The 21,253-nt window shown below is 40.3% G+C and overlaps 2 protein-coding genes across 6 annotated transcripts in view; both read right to left on the bottom strand.

Moving 5' to 3' along the window:
* The window catches only part of CTBP2 (C-terminal binding protein 2), a 283,650-nt gene extending 263,329 nt beyond the window's left edge, over positions 1–20,321 (bottom strand). Inside the window, exons 1-2 of the mRNA XM_086900265.1 lie at positions 20,235–20,321; positions 17,757–17,810 (exon numbers count right to left, since the gene is read on the bottom strand). The gene's annotated coding sequence lies outside the window, so the exon portion shown is untranslated. The remainder of the gene's footprint in view (positions 1–17,756; positions 17,811–20,234) is intronic.
* Positions 18,819–21,253, bottom strand: part of TEX36 (testis expressed 36) — an 8,342-nt gene continuing 5,907 nt past the window's right edge. For all 5 annotated transcript variants that reach the window (XM_086900276.1, XM_086900275.1, XM_023930022.2 and 2 more), the window contains one exon: positions 18,819–20,940. In XM_086900276.1, the coding sequence (XP_086756402.1) occupies positions 20,683–20,940 (258 nt within the window). In that variant the 3' untranslated portion in view covers positions 18,819–20,682. The remainder of the gene's footprint in view (positions 20,941–21,253) is intronic.

The raw sequence follows: 21,253 nt of genomic DNA, 5'->3' as shown, positions 1-21,253 counted from the left end.
TCTGAAAGTCTCATAAATAAAGCAGTAATCAAAAAATCTGGAATGTGAGCAATGCAGCAGTGCTGTGACTGTCTTTGGAGACATCAAGGCAGGTTGCAGTGCAGTGAAGAGAGCACCGAGGCAAAATCAATGAACACATTCCCCATGAAAAGAAAAACCTCAAAAGAAATAATACAAAATTTAAGTCAAGAACCTAACATAAAAATAGAGAAAACAGTTTTCAAGGAGCAAAAAGCAAGAGATATTAAGAGGAAAACTACAGAGGAATGTGGCCTAAAGTAGGATTATAGGCTTTTGGCTCTGATTCTTACCATGAGTAAGGATTAGCCTTGATTACACAACGGCTCTGCTACTATTACTGACTTGCTCACTTGCCAGTTGCAATAAAAGGAATGCAAAATATATTTAGTTAATTTTGACACCAAAAAAGCAGCCACAGGGCAGTTATTTAATCACGATTATGGGAGAAAAGTCCCATTTTTTGTTATCTTCCAAAAGTAGATGCAGTCTGTTTTTACTAACATCAATGTCATTGTGCACATACTGTCATTCCTTCCGATATCTCCTCTGTCTTTACCCCACATAAATAAACCCAACCACCCTCTAACCTCAGTCTCTAAGGCAATGCTTCCAAAGCACATTTGGACTTAGAAAAGGCATGGTTCAGAATTAATCAATTAATCTTTCAGCAGAATCAACCAAAACCATCTGCACTCTCTTCTCACATGGACTGCCTGAAACTTGAGATTTCCAGAGGTCCACTGTCCTGGTAGGTGGGGAACTCATCTGTAGCATAAACACTCCCACACAGCAGCAGAGATTTCACCTGCAGCAGTCATTTTGTCCAGGGGCTCACCACATTCTTAGTCAGACAATAACACCACTGAGGATCATAAAAAAACTGAGCTCTATATTGCACATAGTTTGACAAGCACATAAATGCAAAGTTGCTCCCTCAATAAATTACATCAAGGCCTGATTTTTGGATTAATATGATTTGGTAACTTCCCAGAGATGCTGAAAGTCAATATATAATAGGTTTTAGACTTGCTTTAGAGCATCCCTCCTGTTTGCCAAAGCAGTCACTGGACCCAGGACAGAACCCACTCATCTTTCCCTTTCCAAGTGAGTACTCCATGTATTGGTTGTTGACTCCTGCTCCTACTGCTGTTCACTGGACAAACAGGAGAAACTAATAAGGCTCCTGCCTGCCCCATCCATCTAGAACTCAATTCACCTGACAGATGAGATTTGAATTTCATTATTCGAAGGAGGAGATGGAACATACATCTGCTTATGCAACACATTACATTTCCTTGTGTAAGTACAATAGCTGTCTGATCACAGCTATTCAAAAGGCATTTTAGTGTTCACCTCACTTCCCTTCTTCTACTGTCCTTCCACCCCTCCCCAGATACAGCTCTGACTGGTTTGGGGATCAGCTCGGAGTTCTGCCTGGAGCTCTTCACTTGGTCTTGTCAAAACTGATACTCAGACCCAGGAGGATTCTCAGCAGTTGGCAAACACAGGTGAGGAACAGAAGCACTTAAGACTTGGACATCTTCAGGTCTACGTAGCCAGGAAATTAACATTTTTGGAAACTCCAGTTTTGAGTTAGGCAGCAAATTTTACTTAATATTTATGGTACAGTGTGGCAGCCAGCTGAGGTGTACTTAAGACTATGTAAACTCTTGGAGGGGCAATCCTGACCTCTCCACCCTGAGTGGTTCTCCTGCACTTCTTCAGATTCAGCTTTAGTGGTCCATGTAACAATCTAAACTAAACTAAAGCTTCCCTTCTCCAATGAGTGTGCTTTCAGCAGCACCATCTTGCTGATCTGAGTGACTCCAAAATTCCTCAAGCACCACAGCCAGTGCTGGGACACCCCAGGATGAGTCTGAGAACCTGGAGAAATCCTGGACCCTCTTTTTGGCAGCATCTCAGACTTAAACTTAATTCAGTTGCAAAATACATTCTTAACTACTTTATGATATTGTCTTGATCCATCAAAGGTAGGCAGGAAGACACACACACACACACACACACACACACACACACACAAAGTCTCTCTCTGGAGCATCCACTCTGCCTATTCCTGTGTGTTATTCCAGGTGGGCAGGTCTCTGCCCCCAGGTCTTGGTGTCATTCCATACAAAGTCTCTCATTCCCAAAGGAACCAATGTGAACTTTAAATCGGGAAGACAAAGGTGAGAATAATGTTGTGGCTTTTGCTTTTCACTGAATCACCCTCATTACAATGGGCATGGCAGGAGAGAGGGAAAGTCCAGCTCTGTTCCTGACAGGTTTGTTCAAAGTGAGGAACAGTGAGACTTTGGCTGTATCCATTTAAAGCAGAGTATCATGCTAACTTTATCTGCAGTAACTGCAGAAGTCTGATGCAGGCAACTTTAATCTGCTACTAATCTTTGAACTGATAAATACTTCCCTGTTTCAAATCCAAATTCTCTGAGGCCTCTTGAAGGAACAGCATCCTGCTGATTAAAGACAGCGTTAACACCTCCAGTGCCTGGCCTAGATTTTCAGAGAAAGGTTCAGATACGGAATTGAAAGTTTGACTCTTTTAAAATCTCTTTCCTTCCTCATTACTCATCTGGCCAAGATGGAAATTTGCTATTTGAATTTTCAGAAAAAAAGCATTTGGAAGAGGGTTTGAATTAACCTTTACCTGTTTGTCCTTAGCCTAGAATCCAGAACGGTAATTATTTTTACAGAAAAAGATCTTCAGTACAGACCCTTCAAGTCCTCTACTTACTTTTTCTGTACACCACAAAATACCAACTTTCCAACACCAGAAGAACCAAGCCAAAGAGAGCAGGCAGACTCCTGTATTTTTTCTGATACACTGTTACACATTTATTAATAGTTTATACTGATTCTGTTTTTTTGGTTTTTAGTCAGTAAAAAATTCTTCCTTTGAAGGTACCAAGACTGATGTCACCATGGTCTTAAATAATGGAGCTGGTACATGGCTGAATAACTTTTTGCATTGTTTTATTTATGAACTGGCACATGTAGCTATAATTAGGGTGTTAAAAACACATTATGCTATGCTAAGTAAAGGGATATATTTTTTTTCTGCCGTCTTTTCAGCCGGAAAAGCCTCTTTGGGACATTTGTGATGAATATCCATGGCCAAAATCTACGTGTACAGGCAAAGCTGCCCTCCCTGCATGGCCTGAGGACTGAGGTGTGTGTGGTTTACAAAGGTTTACAGCAGCACCATCTACCGGAGAGCCCCTGGCTCCGTGCACAGCGAGCGCTCTTCCAGGGATTCCGGACGGGAAGGAGAAGCGCTGCCAGCCTGGTTTCAAGGGGAGGACACCGAGCACAGCCACACGCAGCAGCCACAGGGACAAAGATCTCTGCACTGGGGTGGCCTCACCTCCAGTCCTGGCGGCAGTTCGGGCACACATAAAATAAAAATAAAAATAAAAATAAAAATAAAAATAAAAATAAAAATAAAAATAAAAATAAAAATAAAAATAAAAATAAAAATAAAAATAAAAATAAAAATAAAAATAAAAATAAAAATAAAAATAAAAATTATTAGAGAGTGTTCAGATGAGGGTAATGAGGATGGAGAAGAGCCTTGAGAGGAGTGGCTGAGGGCTCTGGGTCTGTCCAGCTGGATCCGTGTGTCCAGGGGAGGAAAGGAGAAAGTGTGGTTAGAGTAGATGATGTGGGAGCACCCAGCCCCATTCTTGTGTTGTGGTTTCCCTTCTGGTAAACACAGAATGCAATTTTCTCCAAAGCAGTACTTGTAAAGCACTACGAGATCACAGATTTAAAACAAAACTCTGGAGAGACCTTGGAAATGTGTGTCAGGCTTGGGTTCTGCTCTGGTCCCCCCTAAAGATCCTTTTTAAAAAAATCTCAGAACACTGAAATTCTGTGCCTAAATAATATCTTACTGTGAAGGAGCAAAGACAATGGGATGCAGATTCCCAGACACTGATCCTTACAGCTTCACTAAACAAAACAATTACTAATCCAAAAGATTAGTTGAATAATTTAGATGAACTAAGGAATGTAGGAGATGTATTTAAAATTTTTATGCTATGTACCTATAAACATATGCCCATCTCCTAATTTAAGTGCCTTAGTTCTGTTGAAAATGAACTTGCAATCTTCTAGGACAAACTGTCCTTCACTTCATCTGAAGCTCTGCCATTAAATTCAAAGGCAGGAAGGCTGATCTTTAATAACATTCATCTATTTATATCTCACTTCTTAAATAACTGTAGAAATCTCTTTTCAGTGTGAACAGACTACAGAATATTTGTAAATGCATGCAGGCAATACAATGCACAATTTTGTTCTGTGCTTTCTGTAAGAGCCATCCTCTCAGGTGGAATTACCAGGATTAATTTAAGGACCATTAAAGGACAAAGCCCTTCTTAAAAATGGAACCAGACCAATTTATCTCTTAGTTGCCAAGAAATGCATTTAGGAAAAAATCAGCTACTTTGCATTTTGAACATGAGATAATTTAGTAATGTCAACATCCAGCAAAATGGACTCGAGTGTTAAAGTGACTCTGCCAGGGTGTAATTAAGGCTCATGTCTTCAAGGTTATAAAGCAGATATACCTGTACTCCACTGGGGTTGACTCCACTACACTGGCTAATTATTTTTTTAGGAATAATGGCAAACCATGTGAGACATCTTGCTGCTGATTTAATAACATTAAGCTTCCAGGAGACAACCTCTACCTTTCAGTAAAATCTGAAATAGCAAACAGGACATTTAAAGAAGGGACAGAAAAATTCTGGCTGTTCACCTTTTCTCACACAAGTACCTCAAAGCACAACACAATCTACAAAAACATCAGAGAAAAAAAATGAAGAAGTTTAAATGCACATTCAGACAGGAAAACATAATGAAATTGCACAGATCTTTTACTAAATTTACCAGGTTTTACTTGAACTATATTGAAGGCTTTTCACTTGAGTTTATTATTCATTGTTTAAATTCTTTGGGGAAGTGTTTCCCAATTGCTGTAATCATCTGTGGTAGCTCTTCCATTCCCACTAAACCCTTTCTAATACAGCTTGATCAGACTCAAGGAAAGCAATTCAGGTGCTGCTCTGCACAGAAACAACACAAGGCAGTAAAGTAGTTCCCTTCTATGCATTTCTGAAAATACTCTTATATTTAACTCCTGAAAGTTATCCATCTGATAGGTTATCCATTATCTTCTTACAGGAACTTCTGGATTTTTTTCCTGAGGGTCTGGAAAGAATTTAGAAAGTATCTATGTTGTATCCATGTGGGGAGTTATAATGATTCTCTCAAATATGCTTTGATGCAACTCTAACACCTAATTTCATTTCTTTCATGATGTCCAAACACCAGCATATACTGGTTTCCTCATTTCATCCACCCCTCTTCAGCATTAGCTTCCTCTGTAAATTTTAACATCTTTTGGTCCCTGCTGTATCCTCACTGTTATAAGATTAAATTAGATGCAATAATAACCATTGGGATACATTTCTGGAATTGTTTGTCACATTAGAAGTTGACTGTTTTGATATTTTGAGGGGGATTTTTTTTCAGGTTAAAAAGTAATTACAAAACTGAAGAAAAATTAGCTCTCTCCTGACAATTTACAAGTTCTACCAGCTTACAACAGACATTTGAAAATCCAAATTTATTACCTGAACTAGTGAACCATAACAAAAAAATTCTACTACAACAGGAAGGCATGATTTTCATATTAGCTATAATTTTCAAAGAAAACCTTACAGCACAGTAAAGATTAAATCTAGTTGGAAACAGGAATTTTCCTCACAACCTTAATTTTTTTTTATTAAGACAGAAATATGAACTCTTCATCTAAACCCCAACCATTCAATTTTCAACAGAGAGGACCTTGATGATGCTGCTGGGAAGGCTGACAGAGATGAAATTTTCCATTGGATACAGACAAGATTTTGTCAAAAAGGAAGTGTTATTTAATAGTTTGAAGAATTCCATCTAGTTTAGCTTATCTGTTGTTTTCCAATTTTTTGGTTTATTTCAGCTCTGTCATTTTTTGACACTCCAGTACCCAGTCCTGCCTTTGTTCCTTATTCCCTGCCACTCTTGATTTGGGTATATTTGAAATAATTTCTTGTTTATCTTTCCATCTTCAGTTGTTTGCTCTTCAAATTCCCTTCTTAGTCTTGCTTGACTTTTTCTTGTAATGGTTTTCTCTTTCTGTTGGATCCATTTGGGCAGGATTTCCATTTTCTCTGTTTGGCTTGGATAACCCCTTAAACTGTACCAGCAGCCCAAAAATCTGTGATGCTGATTGAGCAATTAAGATTCTTTAGGCATGTTAATGAAAGGACACTGACAAGTGACTGAGCTATATATAATCATGGCCTTTTAGAACACCAGGAAAATAAATTCACTAATACCAGGTCTTTTAGACCCCATTAGAGAGCAAAGTCTGTGAGGCAGCCTGAGCATTTCATCAGGTCGGCCAGGTTTGAGCTGGGTTTTGATGAGCTCCTCATTGCCATACATGAACTTTCCAGATGAGATTCGCTCGCCTGATTATTTCCCTGGGGGATGGGAAGAGCACAGCCCTAATTAGCAATCTACTTTGATATGAAATAAATATTAATTGCCTTTTCTAATCTGAAGGTGTCTACAACCCTTGCCTTTTACTATTAACAAGAACCTTTTATTTTCTTCCTTTTTTTATTTTTTTACATTTTGAGATGTTTGTTTTCCTTTTTATTTAAATAGGTCTTAAACTTGCTCAGGCAACATCTTGTAGTTTCAGGTTTGTGCTATTCTTGCAAAAACACTGGGAGTTCTAATTCAATTTTCTGATTTCTAGAAAAATCTGTAGTATTCTATTTCTGAAAATCAGCCAAATGTAAACACTCACTTGAATTCCTTGCACAAACAAGTATAGATAATAAATACAATACCTATTCTTTGCAGGATTTTTAAATACTTATTAAAATATTAAAGGAATATGGACTTTTCTCTGTAAAAGGACCTACCTGGAATTAATCTCATAAGTGACTCCTGCTCAACATTTAAGGGATAAAGCACCATATATCAGCAAGTCAAAGAAATGGCTCTCCACAAAAGCAAATAGAAGTTATCAATGCCGAGGAATGATTCATAATAAGGTTGGGAAACACGGCATGGGAGTCCTGAGTGTGAGGAATGGGGGTGGAAGAAGAAAAACAGATAAGAAAGAAGAATTCTCCTTTCCAGTCCAGTGCTGGATTTTCCTCAAACCAACCTTTTTTATTCTACACCAGGTATTCCTTGGAAAAACAGCAAAACAGTTTTCTTACACAACATCCACAGAAACCATCTTTCTGTAAGAAACCTCAGGAATACAATGTAATTTTTACAGCTTCTCCTCTTCAGTAAGAGAGCAATGGCAACCTGGCAGAAATAAGAGGCAGGCATGAAAGCCTAGCGAGGATTTTTTTCTTATTATCACACCATCGCATCTGAAATAATTCCAGGATTCCAGCCAAGATCTTTGACACAAGTATTTGTAATGTTGAGCTAAAATACCAACCCAAAATGCAGCCAAGCACTGTTTGCTAAGACAGAAATCCTCCTGCAGGGTTTCTAGATTTATCTGTCTTCAGGAGATGGGGGGGAAAAAAAGAAATTCAGAAGTTTTTCTGAACTGATACAGCTTCGGGATTAAGGGCGATCTGTAGACTAAACATTTTGCAAGGCTTTTTATCCCTGCCATGGGAGTCATTTCACTTGAATGTTCTATTTCTGGAGCAACGGGGGATTTTTAAGTTTGCTAAAACAACTGAACGCATTCTTCAAAACAATACAGTGGGTCTTTCTTGTGAGAGCAAAGCTAATCAAACACACATCCTGTGCTATTGATGTCAGCCAGCTGCTCATGGCACTATTGGAGTCTCTGCTTTTAGGCCAACAGGGGTATTATGGACTGTTTCCTCCATCTGTTCTCAAAGCAAATGCCAAGATGGTCAAGGTGTCAGAACATCCCACTGAAAACCACATCAAAGGAGTGACCTCAGCTGCCGTGCCAGGACTGGAGTCTTAGCAGAGGCAAAATCTGTAGAAATAAATATGACAGCGAATCTAGAAAACATTCATAAGATAATTCAACAGGAACAGCCCTGGATGGGCTTTGAGGGCTCCAAAAGCCCTACCCCAAAATACCAAAAGGTAGCTAAGAAAATACATAATGTGATCCACCATAGCTGCAGCCACCTCTTTGCTACCTGACAAGAAAGATTTCCTTAACACAGAAAGAAAGGATGAAGCTGGGAGGAAAGGTATTTACAGGATGGGTAAGTGAGGTGACTCAAGCTCTGAGAGGCTGGAAAAAGGGAAAAGGAGAGGAATGGGAAAGGAGGGGGTGACTGATGTGGACACAGTGCAGGAAAGTAAGGAGGGTACTGGCAAAGAGCACACTTTGGTGGAAGCAAAACCATTTCCTACAAAACTGAGTGTGGGGTTTGGTTAAATTCTCTCTTGGAAGCTGCATAATTTAATTTTTTTAGAGACTGGAAGGGATGGTACTTCTGTAAGAACAAGTACCTGGCAGACAGAAGGCAGAAAAGGATGCTCAGATACCCTTGGTCTTTGAGTTCGTCTCAGCAATGGGATCTCAGCTGGCCTGGAGACACCACAGCAGGAGTGCAGAGGGCTCTGCAGGCAGAGCTCGGCTCAGCCACGAGTGCTCAGCTTCCTTCTGAGGTCACCTCTAGGAAATAGGAGCTCAGCACATCCTGGCTGATGTTTGCCTCCCTGCAGAGCCCAGCCAGCCCAGGCAAAGCTCTCAGAACCCATCACACCTTCCTGATGTGCTGATGCTGATGTTTACTTCAGCTGCCTGCTAGACGTGTCTGAGGCTATGCCAGCCCTCCCAGCCACAATTTCACTGCCATGGGAAGAGACACCTGAAGGACTGGGAGCAGCCAAAGAGAAGAAGAGCTGCTTTTGGCAAAGCAGACACTATCACACCACTCCCACACCACCAAAGATGGCGAACCCAGCAAATCCAAATGTGTAGGACTGTCCATCTCTCCCACCTACCTTCCTTTCACTCCCCTTGCTGTAGCCAAGGATCCAGTCCCTGACACCTCATCAGGGGTAGCAAAATTCAATTTTATCAGTGCTGCCAAAAGACCTGGATGAATTCTGACCTGCTGTGCCCAGAAAGGAGTTTAAACTCATTACAAATTCTAGGCAAGCCTCAAAGTTATCAGTGAGTTTTTTCTACAGCAACAGTCAGAAAAGCCTGTGGATTCCAAGCTTCCATTTCCATGTAAAGCACCACATCTCCCTGACTGACCAACCAGGCTATTATGATTTGTGTATTAAAGCCTTGTGTTTTCCACCTATCGAGTGCATAAACAACAGTTTAACCTTTATCCCAAGGCATGTACACCCCTTTACTCCCAGAAAAATGAATTCATGTTTAGCAGTCAAATCAGTATCAACCTGACCTTTAAACACATCAGTGTTTCTTGGAAAAATATTATGGCTGGGATGCCTACTGTGGTAAACAATATTAGCTGCTCCAACCCATGGCTGAGCCATGCTGTGAGGAGCCTTATCAAAATAAGGGGGTGAAAACCAGCAGGGACTGCAGATCTTCTGACAAACTCCACAGGATATGAAGAACAATGTAAATGTAACAGTACTGGCAGATATATTTCTATATTACTGTTCCAGAGATAACAGCTAAGGTGAATCATTTCCCACCACCTACAGCACTGAATTATTTCAAATTCTGAAGGGACCATATTTATTTCATTGGTAGGTAGCAATTTACTTAGCTGAAGATCATTATATTTATGTGTCTGTGAAATCCTCACAATAATTATATATTTGAGCTGTCTCAGAAGTGCTATATATATTCTCATTAGTCATGTACTTCCAAGGATATTATCATTTTTTTTTCCTTCAACAACCTTTGCAATCCGAGTGTGAAGTACTGCACTGCACATGAACCTTGATTCTTATAGTTTTCTTAAACTCCAGTTTAATCAAACAGCAGGGTGGCCTATATTCAAATGCAAATGCTAAGCGTGCTATGAAATATCTTCATTCCCTTAAATGACTGCACTGTGGAGCTTATTTAAAACAGACCACACTGTGCAACAAAACAGAGGAGGACATGGGAAAAAAGTCCCCTGTTTGATACTACTTTTGCCAGACTTCTCCTAAAAAGGTCATGAAAATGTTTAGAGCAGGGTAAGGAGATCAAGGCGAGGGGGTTTCTTTCGTTCCAGTCCTATCTGTGCCAAGCAGTCAATTACACCCCGTGGGTGGAGAGAGGTCCATTTGTTTTCTTCAATGCACTTCACAAGTCTCATGTGAAAAATATTTTGAAAACACAAAACATCGCAAGGCTCTAAATGCAAATGGCAGTCCATGGAGCCAGAGATTAATAACCCAAGGAGGATCAGTACACACTGACATTAAAACTTACAGCCCTCAGAACTGCAGGAGAAGATCATGCTGTCCTTTACACCAGCTTGTTACCCTCTCCAGCGTTCCTGAAGGATCACCAGCTCAGTTTTTCCCTCTCCTTTTTAATGCAAAACCGAGATGAGGTGCCAGGCTGGCACCACTGGAGATGGATGCTGGTGGTTAATGTAAACATTCCACCCTTCTGCAGAAAGGTTGAGCCAAGGAAACCAGAGCTTTAAAAATATTAATCCCTCACATCACTACTCGCATTCTGTCCAGTTTTATTTATTTGAACACCTTCCACAAGCATTAAGGAAATAGCCTCAGCTGTATTTTCCTTTACCATCCTTGCCAAAATCAGAGAGATTTCACAGTTTATTTCTCCTAATTTGGCTGATGGATTTTATTTCTCCTTTTTGAAAATAACTGAGTACAAAAAGGTTTAATGTCAAACTTGTTTTGATACACCAGGTCATATCAATTACTCACTAGTATTGGACGTGCCAAAATGACAAGTTACAGCTAAAATCAGCAAGTAGAACAGGTAGAAGTTGACATTACATCTCACGGATGTAGCGCAGTAACAACACAGCCACTGTAACACTGTGACAGTCAGGCAGCAATGCACTGCAACTACCAAAATCTGCAAAGAAAAGGCAGAGGCTAAATTCTGTTTCAGGCTGTGTAAGCACAGGTTGAAACAAAGAGAAATAGTTCTCACATTTCTTGCTGGTTTGGAAAATTGACCAGTGAGGGAGATGCTGAGGAATATCACTTCCTCCTATCATCAGCCCATATCTGCAGTAACCTTTACTCTTCCCTTTGGCAAGTACCTTAGTGCAAGTATTTGCCATGAAAATTAAACCCCCATTCTATTGTTAAAAGTTTCAGTTCAGATCACTGAAGAATCAATTAAAAAAGCAAAAGTACAAAGTTCCCTGGGAACCACATACATGGTAAACAAAAATCAAACAGTAAATGACTTTGAGTAGCTCACTGCACCTCTCACCCTACATATTTATCTCTATCTATGCTACAAACCCAAGACACTCTTGACTTTGCTGGTGCTGCTTCTAAGTAGTGCAGTTACACATAGGATCTACCATTTCTCTCCAGGTGAGCACCTATTTCTGCATATAGAAATTTATTTATTTATTTATTCACTCCATGGTTATGGAAGCAAGCACTGAGCAAATGTAAATAAGCATGACTTGGCAAACAGATAGACTCACTGTGAAACCCCCCCACCACAGCAAATTAATCAGCCTAAAAGACTCTCACAGTTTGAAATTGGGTTTCCTAATCTATGATGGCTGCCACGTTTAGTTTATGATGATATAAAATAAACATCACACCTTTAAACTTTTCTCAGGGCTGATAAATCAGCAAGGAGGGGATGACTCTCACGAGAGGATCGTGCCTGTGGTTAGCAGAGTCCCACAGATACACAAGAGATGCAATTATGCTGGAATAGCCAATTCTAGAGCTCTGACATGGCTTATTATTTGACTAGCAAACAAGGAACTTCTTCAACTTAATTGTAGCCTAGCTTTTCTAATGCTGATCATTTTCATCCTTCTTTTCCTTTAACTATGGCCTTCACAGAATTTTGTTTTATTTTAATCCTTTGGTTGTTGATGTGCCCATTTCTCAGATCTGTTTTTACCTGCTATGGATACCCACAGCTTCTGAGTAAGTGTAGTTGCTTGTAAGATTCACCCCATCACAGCTCACTTGTTAGAAATTTGTGATTCAGAGTAAAAGAATTTGCAGCATTAATTTCAGCCACGCACTGTTAGAGGTTCTTAACTGTGGCAGTGCAATGTTTCTGAAATGTATGAAATTACTGACACTCTTGGTGCAATGTTTACCTTTGGAGGCATCAGATGATAGTGTGCCTTGTACCACAGTGTATGTATGTGGGATAAGGAATTGATATCTACAGGAGGCAGCACTAAATATGCATCAGAAATTATCTGCATGATCTGCAGTGTGTGAGGGGAGCTGAGCTCTGACGTGGGTGAGAATCCGTGGAGCTGCAGGTGCTGATCACCACCTCAGCCACACACCAAGGACATGAACTTGTCCTGCCTGAAATCATTTCCATCCCCCTGCAAGGTAAGCCTTCCATCACCCTAAACACAAGGAACAAATGATTCTCACTAATTAACAAACAGCCTTGGCACAGGGCCCAGGCCCCAACTGCCCGTGCTCTGGTACCGGCTGGAAGGAGCATGGCAGAGCAACTGCTTTGGCAGGTTTGGGACTTTAAAGGTCAAGTAATTACCAGCCTTTCGGAAGCATAAACTGCCTTTAAAGTCAGCAGAGCAAGCAAAAACTATTAGGAGATTCATCCAACATTTATCTTTTAACTTGTTATCTCTGATACACAAAGTCATTCTTATACTGTTTGCATTGCAGTGCATAAAATATTAAAATTAAAAGGCTTAGGGACTTCTGAAGGGAAAAAAGAGAGTAAAACTATTTTAGATTCAGAAACATTTCATCAATATGTAGTGTATTTGCATACTGGAATCAGAGAGTCCTGATTATGCATGTTTATTGATTTTGGCTTTGTTTTGATTAATGATAAAACTATGATCCGTCTTGTAAGGTAGCAGGGCTTGAGGGAGCTCAGTGCAATACAAATGGTTTGTATTTTAAGAAATCCTATTTATGCAAATAAGAGCACATTCACATGCATTTTGCTCAAGCATGGTTGTAACAAAGCTCTCCAAACATTCTCTTTTATACTCTGGATAATTTGGGGAGGCATGTTTAATACAAAAATGCTGCATAACAATTACTTTTTTTTCTTCATTATGAATGACTCCCATTATATCACCTTGGACAAAAGAACAAGCTTCAATTCCCACTGCGCCTAATTTATTATCACAGCCGAAGATATTGTTTTGTGTCAGAGCGAATGCAGTATTTCTAGAAATGGATTGCAAAAATCCTGCTGGGGAAGTTCAAGGGGACTAGGGAGACATGAGGAAGAAAAAACAATCCGGAGTTAGCTGGAAAAGTTTCTGCATTTCTGGAAAAGCAATGTTGGCATGTTTGCCTGCAGTCTGGAAAGGGGGAGAGAGGTTTCCATCAGACAAAGCAGCCCTACACATTCATTATTAGAGCGCAAGGAAAACGTGAGGACAGACTTCCAATGTGTCATGTCCTAAGGACATCAAGAGTTGTGACAGATTCTATTCCTGCCTTAGTTACCAGCATTTAGACCATCCACTGGGCAGTGGACTGAAATGATTCTGAATTTATCCAACCAGACATCTGCACATCAAGATAAATAAAATTATCAGTTGGCCTGTGTTCTGACACATGAATTATCTCACAAATCTCAGCAGGATCTTTGCCTATATGACAGCTGCCATATTGGCCTCTGATATCTACTTTGGCAGCAAGGTCAGAATCTGGAGTCTGAATGTAAGAGCAACCTGAGAATAAGTGAAGGAGTGGAGGTGAGGAAGATCTCCCTCCTTAAATTATCATTCCCAAACACTCTTTTTTGACAACTTAATAGTCCAAAGCTGTGTTGTAGAAGAAGGATATGGAACAGAAGTGTCCACATCTGCAAGCAAGGCTGACCCATCTGCTAAGAGACCCTGTGACAGGTTCTTTTTAAGGGACAGAGAGGTTTGTTTGCATTCTGTGGGCTGTGAGGGCTGGGGACAATTGAAAACAAAGAGAACACCAATGGAACACCAACAGAACACCAACAGAACACCAACAGAACACCACCCTTCCCATCATCCTGCACTAAATATTTGCTTCCAAAGCAGTGCAGAGCTGCTCCATGCTGCAGGAAATCTGTCTGAACCCCTTCTCCAGGTGCTCCTGTGTATTCTCTCTCTGTGAACTCTCTCTGGGAGAGAGACCCAGCCAAGCTCAGAGGGAAGAGGAGGGGTCAGCTGCACAGCAGGAAAAGGTCAGGCTGCCTCACCACCATTCCTGCAGCTGAAGGACTGGATTTCTCTTGGAAATTTGGGCTCTTAATATCCTCACTGGTTAATAATCCCTCTTCTATTTCAGGGACTTTGTTACATGAACTAGATGAAACAGTCACCTTGCTCTTCCAGCTCCAGCTGCTGGGAATTTTCTCCAGTTTCAGAAGAAATGGTATTGCCCGTGGAAAGCCTTTTCTTGACAGCGCTCCCAGAAGGCAGCACTCCCAGGCTGCAGGGCAGTCTCACAGCTCCACAGAGATCCCCTCTGGAGGTACTTGGGTCAGGAAAAACAGAGTCAGGACAGACTGAGGAAATCCCTGCTATTTTCTGAACACTCAGAGAGCTCAGGGCACAGGAACTGCTGTCACAGGGCCCCTCCCAGGTGGGAAGGGATCAGCTAAGCCATCAGGGCACACACACATATTTCTGCCTCCAAAAAAACAAGTTTCACTCGTTTTTCAACTCACTTGAAAAGGCAAATACGGTTTGAAATTTCAAATTTTGTAAAGAATTATTTAACCCAGAGGCTAAAGCTGTTTTATATTTAAGACTGAATTTAGCTTGAAGCATAAAGAAAACTTGAGCATAAACTAGCACATATTGAAAATTTGATGCCAGAGAAATAAAAAGTTGGTTTAAATCCAAGTAGTGAACCAAAAAATTAATTTTGTGAATTTGCTGGATACTGTCAGTGATTAAATAAGTAACTGTAATTAGATTATAGGCTCTCTGAGACAAAATAAAGTAAATGAGTACTGAAAAACCTTTGAACTTTGTATGCATCAAACCTCACAAGACATTTCTATTAATGCTGGAATCAAGTTGTTGCATTTCTCTGACACAATTTGAAAGCTCACTGATACCAGTATAAATCTGATAACTGAACTCCCAACTGTAGCTCTTGCACTAATGTAACACGGATCAGAATCAAGCCGTTCAACACATCTGCCCTCCTATGGAACCAAGCTGCATTGCAGGCAGCAAAATAGTTTGAAGATCAAATGTTAATTCTTGTCTAAATGATAGCACGTTTTATTCAGAATGAAAATTAACATCCCACATGCCCTGAAAATCTTCATAGCAATGATGAGAAGCTGGAAGTGTGGAGTTTAACACCAGGAACAAAGACAGGTTTTAGGCATTTTTGATGGAAAATACTGTGCTTCTGTATCAAGAGTCTTCCCCTCCAGTCTTTTTCAAGTCTTTAAACCTAGTGCTTAACTTGGTCCATGAAATATTCTGCAATATGTTGATCATGCTGGGTTTTAATTTCAACTTAACTGAAGAATCATTGTTAAAAAGAAACACTATATCCCAGGGGAATCAGGAAATTAAACTTTATTTATTGGGTTTGGCTTTCCCATAAGTAGACAGAGCCATATAGCATCTGATTACCCTGTGAGGGGAGACACAGCTTGACAAAGAGCCCTGCCAATGTGCCACTGAGCCATTGATTAATTAAGCAATAAGATGAGGAGGTCTGTCACTTAGGGTCATTAATGCATGCCTACAATGCCATTTGAGGCACGAGTGTCTGGTTAATACACTGTGGGCCTGAGCCCACAGCAGTTTACATCTGGGCACAGGACTTGACACTTCTGCTGCTCTGTTTGCATGTTAACATTGCCATTTGTAGGTGTTGGAATGTACTGGGCAGTCTAAACACAACCTCCCTTTTTGGGGGTGGTGGGGTGAGAGAGGAACAGGAGACCTTTATTTTCAATCTATTTTCATAGCATTGTTTGAGTTACAAAATCTGTAACTCAGTATTTTTGTGGGATCACAAAAACACATTCTCATTGTTATTAGAGTAGTGCTATTTCTACATATCCCACAGCAAGGGATTAAAAGAAAAGGTATTCCTAAGATTCTTCTGATTTTCTGAAGCGGTTCACTTTCAACCTGGAAAAGCACCCCCTCTATCTGGCCTGCCAGAGCTGCAGCATTTTGTTTGTAACAGTTAAACACTGGCTTGTGAGAAAGCACAGGGTTTTCCCTGGTTCAGGGGGCTGGGCACTCACCTGTGAGCAGGCACTCCTCAATTCCCGACTTCCAGTCCTTGCAGTCCCAGAGGTCTCTGCACACTTCTTTCCTTCTGTTTGAATTAAACTTACCTGTTTCAGACTACATTTTTTTTTCTGTACACCACATTTCAAAAATGACAATTTGAAATACTTCATTTTCAGACGAACATACTGAAGAATAACAAGCTTGGCCAGACAAGAGGTATCGTGCTTTTCATAAAAGCAGCTGCCTGTCCAAATCATAATTGGGTGTTTTACCAGTTCACTCACACCCACTATGGCTAAATATCCAATTTAAGGACAGTTAGGATTGCTTCCCTGTTGAATGGACTTCCCTTTAATTAGATATTCCACAGACAATGCTTTAACAGCTTGTTATTTTATTACTTTGTTGAGGAGGCAGGAATAAACCAAGAAATTTGGGATGAGGCAGTTCTGTATAGCTCTTTCCCACTCCAGAGTGGAATGGGTCTCTATCCTTGCCATCTACTGCTCATTAGATAATGTAGCAGCAGCAGGAGAGTCTTAAGGAAAACAATAATAATAATAATAATAATAATAATAATAATAATAATAATAATAATAATAATAATAATAATGTGTTTTGGTTTGAAGATAGAGATACCTATGAAGTTTCTACTTAATTTCAGAATTTCATTTCTTGCCAACCAGCGTGGCCAGTGTATCAACATAAACACTTCCATCAGATACAGGCCTGCATTCTTGGTTCAACATCAGCACCACCACAGTTATACCAGTATTTTCCTCAGTTAGGGAAATGTTAAACCAGTAAAAGAGTATTTTAAAAAGCTTAATATCATTCACACATGAACTATATCACTGTAAATAAATAAGCATCAACTTTGGGTTTAGACAGAGCTGGGACAGTCACTGTGTAACTGTGCAGCACAGGGACGGAAAAGGACTCATCTCCAGTGCCACGTCCACATCAAGTTACTTCTCTCTAACCTTGAGAGTACAAACTAAGGAACAACATTTCAGCTACATGGAGTGATTAGATTATGCACACAGTGATTAGATTAACAGCAGATGACTTGGTAGTCAAACTGCTGCATCCCCACTGAATTACCAGCTCCAGCAGCAGCAGAACTCCCCCTTCCAGTGCTTCCCACAGTCCCAGCTTTAACGACTTCTTTAAGTCTTTAGAAACCAAGTAAACAAAAGACAAGATTTCCATTTTCCCCCCTATTGAACCAAACCCAATCTGCTCTCACAGAACACCAGGGTCTCTAACGACTGTAAACAGCTTTCATTGGTCACAACACCTCAGAAATGAGGCAGCTATAACAGGTGACATCCAGCTTACCAGAGCATCACGGGCTGAGCAACTGCAGCTTTGGGGGAGACCATGTCCTCACATCTTCTTATTAGCAAGCAGGACAGAAAGACAAAAAAAACAAGCACAATTTAAAGAAGTGAACCTAACACTGCAGACACAGGCACAAGACTATCACCAGGCACAGCTCCACTGGCCACCTGAGAACCAAGCCGCTTCAGCCAGAGCATGGAAACTTCAGTAGCAAATTTGTAACTCTTCAGTTCAGCTCTATTAACATGGAACCAGAGAATATCCTGAGCTGGAAGGGCCCACAGGGATCACCAGTCCCTCTTCTGGCCCTGCACAGACACCCCAACAGTCCCACCCTGTGTGCTGTCCAAACCCTCCTGGAGCTGTGGCAGCCTCAGGGCTGTGCCCATTCCCTGGCAAGCCTGTTCAGCCCTCTGGTTTAACTTTTTTAAATGGATTTTGTTTAAGTTCTGTGAATTTAAGTAATACATTGAAAACACTTTTAAATTAACACAAAAAAGATTTCTTAAAAATGCTGCATAGGCAGTCCCCTACATTGATGCAGGGAATAAAAACAGAGGGCAACAATACTGCTTGGAAAGGATCAGGGGATGAAGGCTGTTGTTTCAGTAAAGTGGATGTTTGGGTTTGATATTTTTAAAATAAAACAATGCACAAAATAAGTCCATCCTTATCAGCAGCGCTTGGAACAGTATTTGGCTTGACTTAACCCACGGTATGCTTATTCTGCTGAGCCTACCTACACCCATCTGATCCAAATGAACTCCCAGACAGGAACACTTTCCTGCATTGACCAGAAAATTTTAGAGGACTTACCAGCCTTATTTCAATCTCTTCCATTCCCAAAGAAACAAACAAAAGAAAAATCCATGTTCAAAAATGTTTTAACTCAATAGGACCTTCCTCACAGAGACATTATTATCACAAGAGTAAACAAATCGAGTTTTTTACTTTTTATCCAAAGTACACAAATTTATCTGAGGATTTCATTATTCATTTCCAAATTCAGTGTATTGTGTCTCCTGTTATTTACTCAAGAAACACTGGCACAGCATGAGATATGTGGGAATCACCTGCTTTATTCAACCCAGCACAGTGTACTTCAGTTTATAAGGGTTTCAGGATCTCTTCAGTTTCTCCTCCACAATCTTTATTGCAATATAGTTGAAAATATGTATTAATCCACAGGTACTTTTTTTTAAATCCACATTTTAATCAAAAATGGGAAGAAAAAAAATAAAAAGAGGAGAAAAAAGAAATCTGGCATGTTTCTATTGGTGTCTTAAAGCATAACAAACTACAGCAATTTATTTCACCACATCCAGTTGTAATGCTAAACCACAGATAAACATTACTAATGGAGCAAGAATGTGTTCCTTCCTTCTGATGGAGGTCCAAGATTGCCCTTTGGAGTTTGCCAAACAGCATGGGGCACTTCATTCACCATGTGATTGGCACACACTTCAGTTCTGAATCAGTTTGGGGATGAAATTGTTGGCTAAAGCTGTGGAAATTCTGACTCTGGAGCTGTCTCAGGCAGGCTGTCTTTACTTTGAGAAAAAGCAATTCTTTTTAATAGCACTGTGTTACTTGGCTTCTTATTTGGTTTTACGTTGTTCATTGATGTTTTGGATTTTGATGTACTGTACAGCACCCCAAGAACTCTAACAGGGGGAACTCCATTTAAAAAAATGAGTTTATTATTTCAACATGTGCTAATAAATATGCTACACATTTGGGGAATCTAATCCTATCTATTTTGATGGCACACAAAAAGGCCAGCAGCTACTGCATGCTGACACCAAAAAATGCATCTGTTCACTGAAAGGCAGAAATGTAATTTCTTAACTGAGCTCATGTTCAAGGCAGCTCTTACAATGCAGGGAATTCTAAGGGTCAAGGGTTTATTTTTCCATTTTTCTTGTAAATAAAGGAAATTATCTCATAAACTTATGATTGAATTTTTTTAGTCAACATTATTTTGCATAGCAACAAGCTTATTTGTAGGATATTTTAAGACACACAGTTTAGCTTATTATTTTATTGATATTAATGGAAATGATCCAGAAGAGGAAAACACATCATCTGGAGGTCTGACCCTACTGCCTGCCACATCCTATCATCAGTAAATATTCTGGGAGCAGAGTGCTTGGAGAACTGGGTTTGAATTTCTTGTTTTACATGTAACTATAAAATCTTGAGTTCTTTTAAGATCCAGTCCACCCCAAACTCAAACCTCCATGCAGCCTTCCATTTCAGCTCAAGTTTTTCACCCTTACAGTCATGAGTCAAATGTGTGATTGCACAAATGTTGTTCACAACACTCTTTTTTCACTTTTACAACTGCTGTGCTATAACCAAACAGGTCACTTTGTACAGCAATCTAATGCCCAGCTTCTTTTTTATCTACTTTCTCTAATGGCTGGTCACCTGCCTTCTCAGCCATGAAACCTTTCAGAAATGTTTCTCTCTTACCTGAACACACAGGGGTTTGGCTCTCTGCTGTGGTAATCCCTCGAGGATCCAGTTCCATTATGCTCCTGTGTCAACACAGGTGCTGTCAGCTGCCTGAGGTACAGCCCTGCCACTGATTCAGAAGCTGAAGGAGCTTTTATATCAAGATGAGGGTCAACCAGTATCAGGTAACACAAGCACAATCCCTATCTCTGTTCTCCTAGTAGAGGTATGTCTAAAAATATGCACAATCTTGTTTTTCCTTATAATGCTCCTCTTCTTCAAAGGTTTTACAGTAATATATATTTTCAGAGTAATGTAAGGCTGTTGATCACAATGAACTCTCAACCGTACTGCCACGTGCACTTTACATAAACGTTTATTCCTTCATTGTTTTGAGTAGTGAATAGTTGAGATTTGGTCAGTCAGTGCTCCAAAGGTGTTCTGCTGATAAAGATGGACTCTATGGCTACACGGCTTTGTCATCCTCAGGAGTAGATTTGTCACAGCACTGTTTTTGGCCACTGCACTGGTTTTGGGTGTGGTGCTTGGGGTAGCGCCTGCAACACCGGCTCTCGTTTCCAGGGGTCTGATCTGCCACAAAAGAGGTCTGATAAACTGTTACAAAGCCTTCGCTGCTCTTCCGGCCTGGTGCACGAGCCCACTCGAAGAAGTTATGGGAGTTCTGTTTCTGTTTCTCTGGATCCAACTTCCTCAGGCCCATGCCCTAGGAAAAAAAAAAAAAAGGGGAAAGAAAAATTCATGTAAACATATGACTTCCAGTCACAGCTTCACAGATGAATCTTGTAACAGTCATTACCCCACTGGGAAGTGAACGAAGCTGTTACCACAGTGATTGCAAGAACTCACGGTTGATCTTTAGCAAGTTAAAAATAATATTGTCAGACTCGCCTGTATGAACATTTTTGGTTGCATATATAATGGGAAATCTGCTGACCTTCCACCTCTCAGTGCTAATAAACCACTTTTACTTTGCATTTCTGTAGCACACCATCTACTCAAGGCTATTTAGCTACACT

The sequence above is a fragment of the Cyanistes caeruleus genome, chromosome 8 (assembly GCF_971803275.1).
Source record: "Cyanistes caeruleus chromosome 8, bCyaCae1.hap1.1, whole genome shotgun sequence".
In the NCBI taxonomy this organism is placed as follows: domain Eukaryota; kingdom Metazoa; phylum Chordata; class Aves; order Passeriformes; family Paridae; genus Cyanistes; species Cyanistes caeruleus.
Note: the sequence above shows the minus strand (reverse complement) of the source record. Positions and strands in the feature narration are given on the sequence as shown.